The following is a 14,540-nucleotide window of genomic DNA, read 5'->3' on the forward strand; positions in this document are numbered from 1 at the left end:
CTTTGCGACCCTGTGGACTGTAGCCTACTAGGCTCCACCGTCCATGGCATTTTCCAGGCAAGAGTACTGGACTGGGTTGGCATTTGCTTCTCCAACAACTGTGGAGGGCGGGGCACTGTGGCCACTGCTGAGTTTTCCAAATTTGCTGACTCACTGAGGGCAACGCTTTCACAGCATCGTGTCTGAGGATTTGAAATAGCTCAACTGGAATTCCATCACCTCCACTAGCTTTGTTCATAGTGATTCTTCCTAAGGCCCTCTTGACTTCACATTCCAGGATCTGGCTCTAGGTGAGTGATCACAGCTTAGGGATTATCTACGCTCCCAGAATCCGCTGAAAGAGATTCAGAACCACACTTAACAAGGAGCATTTTCTGTGCTGCCAGCCTCACAGGAACCCTGATGTTGGCTGAGAAGTTCCCATCAAGCAACCAAGCTAAGAGCTTGGACTGTGGGGCTCTGGGACATTGATGACGGAGAAGGTTGGCACTGGACAATGATCTCCACCCCAGCCATCCAAGCATGGTGATGCTGGCTACCCAGCCCCATGCCACCATAGGACGGAGTCACTAACTCTGCTGAATTTCATGGTTTTGAATACTCACCAGGACCTTTCAGAAGTTCAGGTGCTTGAGACGGAAGCGTTTTTGTTTCTCCCCTGTCTTCCAGCAAGACACTTCCAAGTTCTCCCTGGGCGTCTGACCCTCCAGCTCACCTGTTTCAGGAACAGTCTCTGGCGGGAGAGCTCTCTGGCCCTGACAAGGGACAAACAAGCAGAGTCAATAACCCTTCTACCTCAGTCCATGGAAAACTGTTTCCTGTTTCCCCATCTGCCTCGTATCGTGATCTAAGACTCCAGCTTTCTTCATGTCATTTTAGGGGATATGCCCTGACTTCTTCTGGTCCGCCCATCACCCTGATTGATAATCATCTCCTGATACCCAAGACTGTCCTGGATCTATTCAGACCGTATCTTGCAATCAAATCAGGACATCACACTGGCACTCGGACTTCTCTATGCATAGGTCTCTCCAAATCATACCCACTTCTGCCTGACCCTGACTCTGGAAGTAAAGAACTCTAGGTCTAGCTCACTTGACTCCATCGTTGTTGGAGACTTTGCATGCATGCATCTTTGTAATGGTGGTTACCCGGTACATAGGAAATTGATGACCAGTATTCTTGGTCTCTACTCCATGAAAGTCAGTAGTATCCCCTGCCCATACCCACGGAGTAGGCAATTGCACTCCAGTACTCTTGCCTGGAGAATCCCATGGACAGAGGAGCCTGGTAGGCTCAGTCAATGGGATAATGAAGAGTTCGACATGACTGAGCATCTTCACTTTTACTTTTCACTTTCACGCATTGGAGAAGGAAATGGCAACCCACTCCAGTGTTCTTACCTTGAGAATCCCAGGGACAGTGGGGCCTGGTGGGCTGCCGGCTATAGAGTCACACAGAGTTGGACACGACTGAACTGACTTAGCAGCAGCAGCAGCCCATACCCAACCTTATTTGAACAAATCAACTGTCTTCCATTCATTCTTCAATGTCCGAAAGTGAAAGTGTTAGTCGTTCAGTCATGTCTGACACTTTGCAACCCCATGGACTATAGCCGCCAGGTTCCTCTGTTCATGGGATTCTCCAGGCAAGAACACTGGAGTCGGTAGCCATTCCCTTCTCCAGGGGATTTTCCTGGACCAGGGATCGAACCCAGGTCTCCTGCATTGTCAGCAGATTCTTCACCATCTGAGCCTCCAGGGAAGCCCAATGTCTACTGGGGGGCAAAATGAGTCCACTTTGGAGTCACTCCTTCAGTTGCAAGGAATGATCATATTCTGAAATATGACGTGCCCTTGGGCAAAGTGGCCGTGGGTAAATCAGCTGTCAGTGCATTTACCTGCAGCAAACTGAACCTAGCATCATGTCAGGAAGACAGGATTCCTTTCTCCCCACTCCTAAGACTAGAGGCTTTCATGGCAGAGGGACAAAGATGGATTAGCTTCATTCTCACACTGACTAGAAGAAATGCTTAGGAACTGATTGCATCCACTGGAATTCCTGGAAGCAATGCGTCCATTCCTGTCCTTTGCCGAACCTCCCCATTCCTCAAACAGCCACACCCACCTGACTCCCTTCTACCTGTTTCCATGCTCTCACTTGCTCCCGAGACAGGTCCATGGCTCCTTCCAGATTCTGCAGCTCTTGGATTCCCTCCTGGCCATCCTCTGGAGGTATGACCTTTGTGGGGGGTTGGGGCTCCCCGCATGGGCCTCTCTGATCATCCATGTCACTGGCCTTGGCTTCAACCATCTCAATGTCTGGATCGCTCACAAGATATTCTGCCCTTGTATGCAGACTATGGTTTGTGAGGGGAGAAATCAATCAAGATCAGTCTCTATAAGACCTGGAATGTAGCTCTCAGGCATCCAATGGCATTGACGATAGAAGCTCCCATTTGGTGTAAAAGATCGACAGCCTTCGAGTTGAGACAACCAAAGAATCTCCCAAATTGCCCAACTGTGAACTTCTCTCACCTGTTTGGGAATCACTGATACAAATCCAAACCCACAGGTCCTATCTTGTGATTCCTGCAGCTTGCACGTGTCTCCTCCTCCTACACCCATCATTAAGGTCCTACTCACCCAGTTCTTGGGTTTCTGCTTATTTCTCAGCACGTCCTCCAGGGCTTTGCAACTCTGCACCCCACTTTCTTTGAGCAGGACCTGGCACTCCAGGGGCATGCAGAACATGTACTGCTCCAGCAGCAGCCTGTCCATCATCTGCTCCTTGGTGTGAAGATCTGGCCTCAGCTACAGATGGCAGAATTCACAGAGTCTCCTCAGATCCTCAACGGGGTCGGACTCCTCTGAGCTGCTAAATGTTCTGAACTGGACGTGCCAGGTTTCCTGGTCACAGTCTGAGTCTTCCATGAGTGTGTCCAGGGATGGCACGGATGCCAGTGACTCTGCCCCAGGGCTGTCTGTGATGTGTCCACAACCCGGAAAAAATGTCTGGTCCTCAGGCGTATTGATGGAGGAAATTTCCAGTAGGACTCTGAGCAAATGCTTCTAGAAGTGGGTGCCCAGTTGATGCCTATGGAAATGAATTTCCTCTGCTTTCCCTCCGCATTAAAGTCACTGTTTAGTAGTCTAGGGACTGGATGGAGGAGCCTGGTGGGCTACAGTCCATGGGGTCGCTAAGAGTCAGACACTACCGAGGGACTTCACTCCCACTTTTCCCTTTCATGCATTGGAGAAGGAAATGGCAACCCACTCCAGTGTTCTTGCCTGGAGAATCCCAGGGATGGGGGAGCCTGGTGGGCTGCCGTCTATGGGGTCACACAGAGTCGGACACGACTGAATCGACTTAGCAGCAGCAGCAGCAGCAGGAGGGGAAAAGAACGACACTTATCAATTTAAGAAGCCTTCTTTATCTAAATACCTAAGGAAGCAGTATCCAAACTAGTATAAGGGGAACATATCTCAACATAATAATGGCCACATTGAAAAAACTATGGCTATCACCTACCTGTAGCAAAGTCTTAGAAGAGAAAACACACAGCTCTTTGATAAAAATGTGTTTGTTTATTTGAAATTTAAATTTCACTGGTGATCCTGTATTTAATCTAGCCATCCTGCTAGGAGCATCCTATTTTAAAAGGAAATCACACCTGACAAGAAGGCAATCAGCAGTAGCCTCACTCTGATGATGAGGTACTGATAACCAGTGAGACACAGCTTCATTGGAAGAACAAGAACAACACAAAGCGAAAACATGTAAGAAAACCAGAGTCTAACATCGTAAGGCAATTCTCCTCCAATTGAAAATACACAAATGAAAAAGAAAACTATAGTCTATAGCAAAGTAGAAAACAAAATCCAAAGGGAAAAATGTCATCACTCAAGTATCTTAATTCACACAAATATCCTAATTTACGCGAGTGGAACCCCACTGGGTTCCACGATCCTCCTAAGCCCTTCCCCTGTCCCCACTTTGTATCACACAGGTGACAAATCATTCTCAATTTTCTCATTAAAACAGAAAAGACCTGGACCTGAGGGCAGGGTCCTGAGCCAGTCATCTGGAATGGATTTTCTGGTGGCGTTTGAAAGTCCCCAGCTGACGGAAGGCTGTGTGACACTCGGGGCACACGTAGGGCTTGAGCCCAGAGTGGGTGCGTCGGTGAACGTTGAGGTTCCCTCGGTGGCCGAAAGCTCTGTCACACTGCTCACAGCGGAAAGGCTTCTCCTGGGTGTGGGTCCTCTTGTGAGCGCGCAGCGTGGAGTTGTGGGTGAACTTCTTGAGGCAGATACCACAGCTGTAGGGCTTCTCACCAGTGTGGATCCGCTGGTGAACCTGCAGGTCTGAAGGCTGTATGAACCCTTTGGCACAGACGTCACATTGAAAGGGCCTCTCTCCTGTGTGTGTCCTCTGGTGCAGGGTAAGCTGAGATTGACAAGGAAAGCTCTTTTTGCACACCTTGCATTCAGAGGGTGCCCGTCCCGGGGTTTCTGCTCCCTCAGGAAGACTGGTGGGTCGCATGGTGCCAAATGCACCAAAGGAATGGGACCCAAGCTGTCCTGAGAACTCTCCTTGGTCCAAACACGTGGCTGCCTCTTGACGCACGTCTTGGCAAGTGGGACTGCTCTCCCGCTTCCTTTTCACATGTCTGCGATTCTTCAGAGGACCTCGTCTGGATCCACTCGGAGTGAAAACATCTCTCTCTGGAACACAAGAGGAAAGGGTTCAGAGCCACCTTTGAAGTATGACTTCCTTCCGGGGGACTCTCTCCTCTCTCTCTGCCCTCCCAGAATCTGCTGAAAGAAGACATTCAGCACCATATTTATCAAGGAGCATTTTCCATGGTGCCGGCCTCATTGGAACCATCCATAATCTTGGCTACAGACTTCCTAGCAAGCAAACTACCTAAGAGTCTAGCTGATGAAACTCTCTGGAATGTTGACGATGGAGAAGGTTGGCATTGGAGAACCAACTCGTACCCCACAACAACAAGGGATGGAAATGCTGGGTACCCCTTCCTGGACATGAATGGAGCCAGTCAGTAACTCCTGTGGTCTCCAAGTTTTTAATACTCACCACGATTCTGCAGAAGTTCAGGCTCTTGAGACGAAAGGGTTCTTGTTACTCCTGTGTCTTCCCACAGGTCCTTCTCCAAGTTCTCCTTGGAGGGCGTCTGACCCTCCAGTTCACCTGTTTCAGGAATGGTCTTGAAAGGTTGTTGTTGAATCACGCGAATGCACTGGGATTCTTGGCCCCCGGAGGAGAAGAATTCAATCCGGGGCCAGAGACGAGGCTTGATCGCTCAGAGCTTTTGTGTAATAAAGTTTTATTAAAGTATAAAGGAGATAGAGAAAGCTTCTGACATAGGCATCAGAAGGGGGCAGAAAGAGTACCCCCCTGCTAGTCTTCAGCTGGATGTTATATAGTCACTAGCAGTCTGTTAATGAAAGAAAGGAATGTCTTATAATTCAGAATAGCACCAGGCCCCTCGCCCATAAGATGCATTTTGGGATAATCTTGGCACCAAATGGTTTATCTTGGGCCATAAAATAATTAACTTGAATCTTAAAGAAGGGCAGACCACCATACAAATAGTTTCATTTACATAGATTAGGGGAACAATATCTGAGTATAACATACTGGTTTGTCAAGTAGGTTTTGGGCCAAGAGGCGGAACCGACTTGGAGACAGAGTTTGGGGTAAAGGCGTAGTACATTAGCATAGTTTAAGACAAACATTTCCATAAGAAAAAGGCATTGGTTATCTCTAGGCTCAAGAATAGCTAACTTCAGGAGAAACCAGGTGTCATTATGGCAACACAGTATTTTAAGAGAAACCTCTCTTTAAATTTGTATAGAGAAGGAAAAAAATATTGTTAGTTTGTTTCCTCCTGCCGCTTAAGAGAGATAAAAATGTCTGACACTTGCAGGCTATTTCCTCCATTTGGAGACCCCTGGCCTTCCTGCCTGTTACCCTCTCATTCCCCCCTTTTCTTTTAGGAGAATTATGTTGCCTAGGGAAAAGGGGCATTGTTCTCATTTCATAACTACTTCCGAGCTGACAAGGGGCATTGTCCCTAAATTGGTGAGGCAACATATTCTCCTAATCCTCATATTGAGGATGTCTGATCCAGGGGCCCCAAATAGTAGTTGGAGGAAGCTACAGCAGTAGCAGGAGTTTGAGCAACCATTTGTAACTTAAAAGCTTTCATGTGGCTAGAAACAAATCTAGTTATACAATTACAGATGTAGGGAGCAAACAGCAAGAACAAAACAACCAGAATTATTAAAAGTCACATTATGTCCATAGTTAAAGTGCAAAGTGTTGCACCAGTCTATTTTAGGGTTGGTAGATGTCATCAGATGAAGAAGATGTATCGCATGTGTTTGTTGTCGAAGGTATTTACAGACTTGGAGAAAGTCTTTTTTTTGAAGTGGGGATGTCCACCACGGGAAGCCTTCTATTGACGAAGAGGGGAGCATTTCACAGACCCAGCAGTTTATCTTTTAGATCCTCTCGAGCTGTATGGTTTAAAGTTAGGAATTGAGAACAATTGTGATCAGGTGTTTCATTTTCCTTCTCAGGAAGGAAAGTGGCAGGATTTAAATTTTCACAAACTTTAAGCTTAGTTACTGGTCCTTCTAACAACAATGACTGATACTTAAGAAGCCTACTGTCTGTCATCCAAATATTAACCTTAGAATTTAAGATTCTACTCACATCATGAGAAGTCAGGACAGTAAGGTTTCATCCATTAATTATTTTTAAAGCTTCAGGTGCTAATAAAGTCGCTGTCCCAATTACTCTTAGGCAGTGGGGCCACCCACATGAAACTACATCTAATTTTCTGTTTAGATAAGCAACAGGTTGTTGGTGAGGCCCTCGGGGTTGTGTCAAAACTCCCAATGTCACACCTTTTCTTTCAGTGACAAACAAATTAAATTTTGACCCTGTGGGCAAGCTCAGAGCTGGAGCTTGCAGGAGAGCAGTCTGAAGAACCTTAAAAGCCTTTTGAGTTTTTGGAGACCAAACCAGTTGGTCGGTTTGGGCCTGCTGAGTTTCAGCTATAAGTTTATATAAAGGCCGGGCAAGTTCCCCGTAACCCAGAATCCAAATGCGACAGTAACCTGTGATTCCCAAAAATCTTCTCAATTGTCTTAAAGTCATAGGTAGGGGGTGATTTAGTATAGGTTTAATTCTCTCAGGGCCTATGGCCCTAGTCCCTTCTGATATGATTAGGCCCAGATATCTAACCGATTGTTGACAAAGCTGAGCTTTTTCTCTTGATGTCTTGTAACCACAGTCCGCCAGAAAGTTTAAGAAATCTTCAGAGGCTCGCGAACAAGCTTTCTCTGTCTCAGCACAGAGCAAAATATCATCTACATATTGTAACACCACTGTTTCAGAGCTATTAAAGTTTTGTAGATCTCGTGACAAACTTTGTCCGAATAAGTGAGGACTGTCACGAAATCCCTGGGGCAAAACTGTCCAGGTTAATTGAGAAGCTGGCTGCGTAGGGTCTTCAAAGGCAAATAGGAATTGACTTTTTTCCGCCAAAGGCACTGAATAGAAGGCATCTTTTAAATCAATTACTGAGAAATATTTGGCCCGTTCAGGAATTTCAGACAATAGAGTATAAGGATTAGGCACTACGGGGTGTAAGGAACTACAGCCTCATTTATTATTCGTAAATCTTGAACTAGTCTCTATTTACCATTTGATTTTTTTATATCCAAAATAGGAGTGTTGTAAGGACTGTTACAGGAAATTAATAGTCCCTGTTCCTTTAAATTTTCAATGATGGGTTTTAACCCTTCCTTAACTTCAGGTTTTAGTGGATACTGTTTCTTATGTGGAAATACGTGTGGGTCTTTGAGCTTAACAACTATAGGAATAGCATTTTGAGCTCGACCCACAGATTTTTCATCTGTCCACACTCTAGGATTTACATTTTGTTCAACTAAAGGGAGAGAAAGGGAGGGCTCCATATTCATGAAAACAGAGGCATGGACCTTGCTCAGTATATCCCTTCCCAAGAGGGGTGAGGGAGATTCTGGCACAATCAGAAACTCGTGTGAAAACAGCACAGAATCCCAGTTGCAAGATAAAGAATAACTGAAATAATACCTTTTGGCTCGTCCAGACAGTCTCATTACGGAAGCGGATCGGGAAGAAAGTGGGCCAGGGGCTTCAGTGAGCACAGAATAAGTTGCCCCAGTATCTAAAAGGAAATCGACGGATTGGCCCCCCACAACTATTAATACCCGGGGTTCCTCAGGTGTAATTAGGACGGGAGCTTGTGTGGGGACCCCCGGGCACCTTCAGTCTTGATTGTCTTGAGAGTCCGACCCGGGAGACCTACGCCTCTGGGGACAGTCTCTCTTTCAGTGTGGTCCTTTGTAGACCGGACATGGAGCCGGGGGCGGCTTAGATGTCTGAGGGCAATCTCGCTTGAGGTGCCCCTCTTTTCCACAGTAGTAGCAAGCCCATTTCTTTTCACCTGGGCCCCTCTGGGCACTTTTCTCAGGCTGTTTAAGAACGTTTTTCATAGCCATGGCGAAGGCTTCCGCCTTTTTTTTTGTCTTTTTTTGTCTTTTTTTTTTTTCTTCATATTTCCTACCATAATAGACTGTCTGAGCCAGTTGTAACAGAGTATCTAAAGACTGATTTGGTCCATACGCCTGTTTTAATAGCTTACGGCGGATATCTGGAGCCAACTGAGTGAGAAATCTATCCTTTAAGATCACTTTTCTCTCTTCACTTTCGGGATCAATCTCATTGAATCTGTGAAGGCCTTCTCTCAGTCTATCTAGGAATTTACCAGGAGCTTCTTTTTCTTCTTGTTTTATATCTGTCAATTTGTCATAGTTTAAAGGCTTAGAACGTGCCTGTCTAAGTCCTTTAAGAATACATCTAACAAAATGATTTTGATCTCATCTTTCTTTAGCTGTGTTGTAGTCCCAGTCTGGTTCTATAGTTGGGACCGCCTGATTCCCAGTGGGGAGGGCCGCTATCTCATTTTCTCTCTTCCCTACTGATTCATTACCAAGCCATTCATCTCTATAAGCAACCGCTTTTCTCAAAACTCGAGTCTTTGACTCGGGAGTCAGCGTTTGTCCTAAGATATACATCACATCTTTTCAAGTGAGGTCATAAAGCAGAGTAACACCTTTAAAAGCTCTAATATATTTTTCTGGGTCATCTAAATAGTCTCCCAGATCTTCCTTGATTCTTTGTATTTCTTGATAAGAGAAAGGCTTATTAACTCTCACAGACTGATTATTTCTCTCGGTGGGTGTTTTATAAAGAGGCAACAGCTTCTGTGGCTGTTTCTCAGTCTCTCTGGCTGCTCTGCGCATATGATCTCAGGGATAGATTGGAGAAACCTGTTTTTTTTCTTTTCTTTGTCTCCTGTCCTCTATCTCATCTCTTACTTCGATGGTCTGAGTTTCTACTGAAACCAGAGTAGTCTGAGGTCGTACTGAGACAGGAGATGTTTGGACCTCCATGTGGGCAGTTTGAATCCCAGTTTGGAGTCCCCAGCACGGGGGCAAAGTAAGAGGACAGGAGGGAGCTGAAGGTTTCACGCCCAAATCTATACCCTTAGGACATAAGTCTGGCATATTTTGCAGAAAGTAAAAGGGCAACACATATGCTACTTCTACCCATTTTTCTTGTTCCTTACAGAACCGGTCTAATTGTAGAACAGTATTATACTTAAGAGACCCTCCAACCGGCCACCGTTCGCCGTCCTCCAATGGATACCGTGGCCATGTAGTATCACATAGGAAGACCAGGTGTGTCTTCTTTAAGCCCTGGGGATCAAATCTATCCCAGTTTTTCAGGATACAGTTTAAAGGAGTGAGGCTGGAATTGTTAGCTCCCATCTGTAAGAGAGAAAAAAAGCGACCAGCGCCATTTTTTCTACCGGAGGCGTCCCTCCCTGCTCTAGATGGGGGTGTAGACAGACGTTACACCAAAAGCTTTTCCTTCCTGGTCGGACTTAGTCTGTCCCTTACCGACGCAGGCGCCGTACTCGTCCCTCCCGGTTTTACCACCGAGATGGGGTGGGGATGTACCAGGGGTAGACTTGATAGCATCCCTACTTGACGTCCAGCTCTTCACCCTTAACCTTGTTTGTCTCTGATGTCACCTGGGGTGAATCAGAGTAACCTTCCGGAATGCCTCTCAAGCTAAAACCGCTGTGGGAAACATTCGTCACCTGAGTGCCTGTGCACGACCCTGAGCATTTCCTGACTACAATAAGACCGACGCGAACATAAAACTGAGATGTTCTTTCCAAGCATCACCGCACCAGTATAACAGCCTCTTCTGATCCACTAAGAGCCGGCGTTACCCATCGCAGTCCCAATCTGTGTAACCTTTAACCTCAGAGATGTTCTGGGGGCTAGAGCTCCATCTAGCTTCCGAACTTTCGATTTCTAGCGAGGCTAGGCGCTTTCTTGAATTACCAGTCTAAGTTTGGGACCTAAGCCACAGTATACAGTAACAATATAGATCACAAGTCTCTTGAAAGTCTATGATCCGATAGATTAGGTTAGTACTTTTAATTCTCAAGGAGTTATGAAATGGTCAAAGAGACCGAAAAGTTTGACCGAGAAAGGAGAGTTTGGTCCACACGCTTTGTCCATTTCTGGTCGGTTCCCGAAGGAGACATTGAGTGCCTCTTGGCATTGGCAGGTCGGTATAACGCCCCGACAGGTTTTTGCCATAAGCCGTATGAGATCACTGTGGAACCGCAGAGCAGGGCCCCTTACTTGCTTCACGCAGGGCCTGCCATTCATTCACACAAGCACACAGTAGAGTTAGTAAAGCACAGCAGAAAACGTGTTCGCTAAGAGAACAAAGAACTAAAGCTCCAAGCATCCTTACCTTGTCCTGAAGGATCCCGGACGAGCCCCCAAGATGAAAGGTTGTTGTTGAATCACGCGAATGCACTGGGATTCTTGGCCCCCGGAGGAGAAGAATTCAATCCGGGGCCAGAGACGAGGCTTGATCGCTCAGAGCTTTTGTGTAATAAAGTTTTATTAAAGTATAAAGGAGATAGAGAAAGCTTCTGACATAGGCATCAGAAGGGGGCAGAAAGAGTACCCCCCTGCTAGTCTTCAGCTGGATGTTATATAGTCACTAGCAGTCTGTTAATGAAAGAAAGGAATGTCTTATAATTCAGAATAGCACCAGGCCCCTCGCCCATAAGATGCATTTTGGGATAATCTTGGCACCAAATGGTTTATCTTGGGCCATAAAATAATTAACTTGAATCTTAAAGAAGGGCAGACCACCATACAAATAGTTTCATTTACATAGATTAGGGGAACAATATCTGAGTATAACATACTGGTTTGTCAAGTAGGTTTTGGGCCAAGAGGCGGAACCGACTTGGAGACAGAGTTTGGGGTAAAGGCGTAGTACATTAGCATAGTTTAAGACAAACATTTCCATAAGAAAAAGGCATTGGTTATCTCTAGGCTCAAGAATAGCTAACTTCAGGAGAAACCAGGTGTCATTATGGCAACACAGTATTTTAAGAGAAACCTCTCTTTAAATTTGTATAGAGAAGGAAAAAAATATTGTTAGTTTGTTTCCTCCTGCCGCTTAAGAGAGATAAAAATGTCTGACACTTGCAGGCTATTTCCTCCATTTGGAGACCCCTGGCCTTCCTGCCTGTTACCCTCTCAGTCTCTGACGGGAGAGCTTTCTGGTCCTGACAAGGGGCAACCAAGCAGAGTCAATCCCACTGCCTTAGCCCACGGCAATCTCTGTCTCCTCTTTCCCCACCCGCCTCGTACCCTGATCTCACACTCCAGCTTTCTGAATATCAGTTTGGGGGAGATGCCCTGACTGCTTCCCATCACCCTGATTGGCAATCCTCGTCTGATTCCCATGTCAGTCCTTGATCTATACCGACCACCTCTGGCAAAAGTCCAGACTTCACAGCTGGCACTGCCAATTATCTTTGCACCTATCTCTCCACCTCATCTCACAGTCTCCAGGCCCTGAATCTGAAAGCAGAGGATTCTGGCTCTAGGGCTCCTGACTTCACCACTTGCTGATACCTTGCCTGGATTTGTCTTCGTCATGGAAGGTGGCCTGGGGCATAATAAGATGATAAGCAGTATAGCTGTTATACTATATAGCTCTGTTCTATACTATATAGCTCTATACATGAGAAATCAGTAGCATCTCCTCCCCCGATTCACATTTCAAAAAACTCCACTCTCTCCAGACATACTCCAAAATATGAGGGGGAAAATGACTCCAACGGGGAACTTGTTTTGCAATTCAAGGTGTTTACAATATCCCCCAATATTAAGTGCCTCTGATGAAATCCATCATGGGTGAAACCGTTGTGAGTGCACTTATGCCTGATGAACTGACCCAGCACCATCCTGTGGAAACAGGACTCCTCTGCCCTCATGCTTAGGGCCACAAGCTTTCATGGTGAAGCACTATGAAAGATGGACTGTCTTCATTCTCATACTGTCTGGAAAACGGCCGGGAATGGAATGCATCCATGGGAATTCCTGGAGGCAGAGGGTCCATTCCTGTCCTTTGCCCAGCTCTCCCAATTACTTCCACAGCCACCCCCACCCGAACCCCTTCTACCTGCTCCCAGACTGAAGGTCAGGACATCACACTCACCTGCCCCCTCGACAGGCCCTTGGCTCCTGGCAGATGCTGCCCGTCTTGGCTTTCCTGCTGGCCCTCGTCTGGAGGGATGACACTGACTGTAGGCTGGGGCTCCCTGGCTCGGTCTCCCTCACTGTGCCCCTCACTGACCTCAGATCCTAACATCTCAACACCCGAGACGGGCATCAAAACATCCTCGCCTTGGACACGCACTACAGCCTGTGAGGAAAAATTCAAATACGATGAGTCTCCCTTCACAAGATCCAAAAAGGTATTCATTGTGTATCCCACCCTAGGAGCCCACCTCCTGGGAATGACATTTGAAAGACCAACACCCTCCAAGTGAGGATCAACAGAAACATCTCCAGTGATGCCACAGGCAAGTGCTCACCCCTCTGGGAATCCCTGATTTAGAGCCAAGCCCTCTGATCCTTCTGCTTCAACTCCCAGCTCCCAGCCCCTCATCCCACCGTTCCCTGTCTCACAGGGTCACTAGGGTCCTACTCACCCATTTCGTCAGTTTCTGCTTCTTTCTCAGCACCTCCTCCAGATCCTTACAAGTCTCAGCACCAGTACTCTTGACTAAGACCTGGATCTCAGGCGGCATGCACATCACGAACTGCTCCAGCACCATCTCCTCCTTGGTGTGAAGATCCGGCCTCAGCCACAGCCCGCAGAGTTCACGGAGCCTCCTCAGAGCCTTCATGGGGTCGGATTCGTCCGAGCTGCTAAACGTTCTGAAGCGAACGCGCAACTCTTCCAGGTCTGAGTCGCGGTTTTCCCTTCGGGTGTCTTGGCCTGGCGCAGACGCCAGCGACTCTGCTCCGGGGCTGTCCGCGACGGGGCCACGACCCCTTGTCTGGTTCTCAGCCATACCGACTGTAGAGCTTTTCAGTAGGACTCTGGGCAAATGCTTCTAGAAGTCGGTGCCCAACTGACCCCGATCGAAAGGAATTTCCTCTTGCTTTTCCTCAGGAATAGATTCACTATTCAGAAATAGGGGGCAAAAAAGAAAAAAGAATGCAGCCAATTAGTTTTATTTTCATCCACCCTACCATCCCTCATCCCAATACTGGGCAGTATTCCCCCCTCAGAATTTCACACCAGGGACAAGAATCCATTCTCTTACTCCTCCGACATCCATCTTATACTACAAGAAACTGTGTGGTCACAACTGTCCACAGGGCAGTGCTTAAAAGCCCTTGTTGAAAAAATGATCCACCCCACACGACACCATGGAGTGTGGAAACAATCTCATCTCACAGAAGATTCCACAAATGAACCACGGTTTACGTGTGGCCGGAGGAGATCGGCGGATTTCACACGGTCTGAGCGAATGCAAGGGGAAAAGAAAGCCAGGACTTACTGAAACCCACTTCCACGGGCCCTGACTCTCTAGCGTTCTCTTTAGACACTTCCCATCAATTACCTCCTTGAAGCCTTCTCGGCTCGGTCCTCCTCAGTTGGGGACTCGCTCTCCAACTCGGCTGGCGGAGAAGCTTCTCTCTTTCGAGCTGGAGAAACGCCGGCCCTCTCGGCCTGTTACCCGATCGGCGCATGGATTCGGTGAGGGCGGGGCGAAACGTTCTAGATAATCCCTCTTTACTTAACTGCAGGGATTCGATTGCCCACGGAAACTCGCTCAGGAGAAACCACGATTTACTAAAGAGGCCTCCATAGTGATTTAGCGACAGGTTCTGTGTATTTTGTTTGTTCCGTTTTTGGCCAAGCAGGGAGGCAGGTGCGGTCTCAGTTCCCAGACGGCGGAAGGACACCACGCCGCCTGCCGCGGGAGCGCTGAGTCTCACCCGCTGGACCGCGCGGGAAATCCCTCGGTTTCCTTTTGGATTTGATTTATTTTGGAC

General features: G+C 47.2%; 1 protein-coding gene across 1 annotated transcript; it reads right to left on the minus strand.

The window, feature by feature from the left end:
- Positions 1-4,041: 4,041 nt before the first annotated feature.
- On the minus strand, positions 4,042-13,944 carry LOC112580359 (zinc finger and SCAN domain-containing protein 5B-like). Its single transcript, XM_045163238.1, has 5 exons — positions 13,184-13,944; positions 12,688-12,894; positions 12,102-12,135; positions 5,101-5,214; positions 4,042-4,751 (listed from the first exon to the last, which is right to left on the minus strand). The coding sequence occupies exons 1-5, from the start codon at positions 13,547-13,549 to the stop codon at positions 4,081-4,083; spliced, it is 1,392 nt and encodes a 463-aa protein (XP_045019173.1). The 5' UTR covers positions 13,550-13,944; the 3' UTR covers positions 4,042-4,080.
- Between the last annotated feature and the right edge of the window lie 596 nt (positions 13,945-14,540).

The sequence above is a fragment of the Bubalus bubalis genome, chromosome 18 (genome assembly GCF_019923935.1).
Source record: "Bubalus bubalis isolate 160015118507 breed Murrah chromosome 18, NDDB_SH_1, whole genome shotgun sequence".
NCBI classification, from domain to species: Eukaryota; Metazoa; Chordata; class Mammalia; order Artiodactyla; family Bovidae; genus Bubalus; species Bubalus bubalis.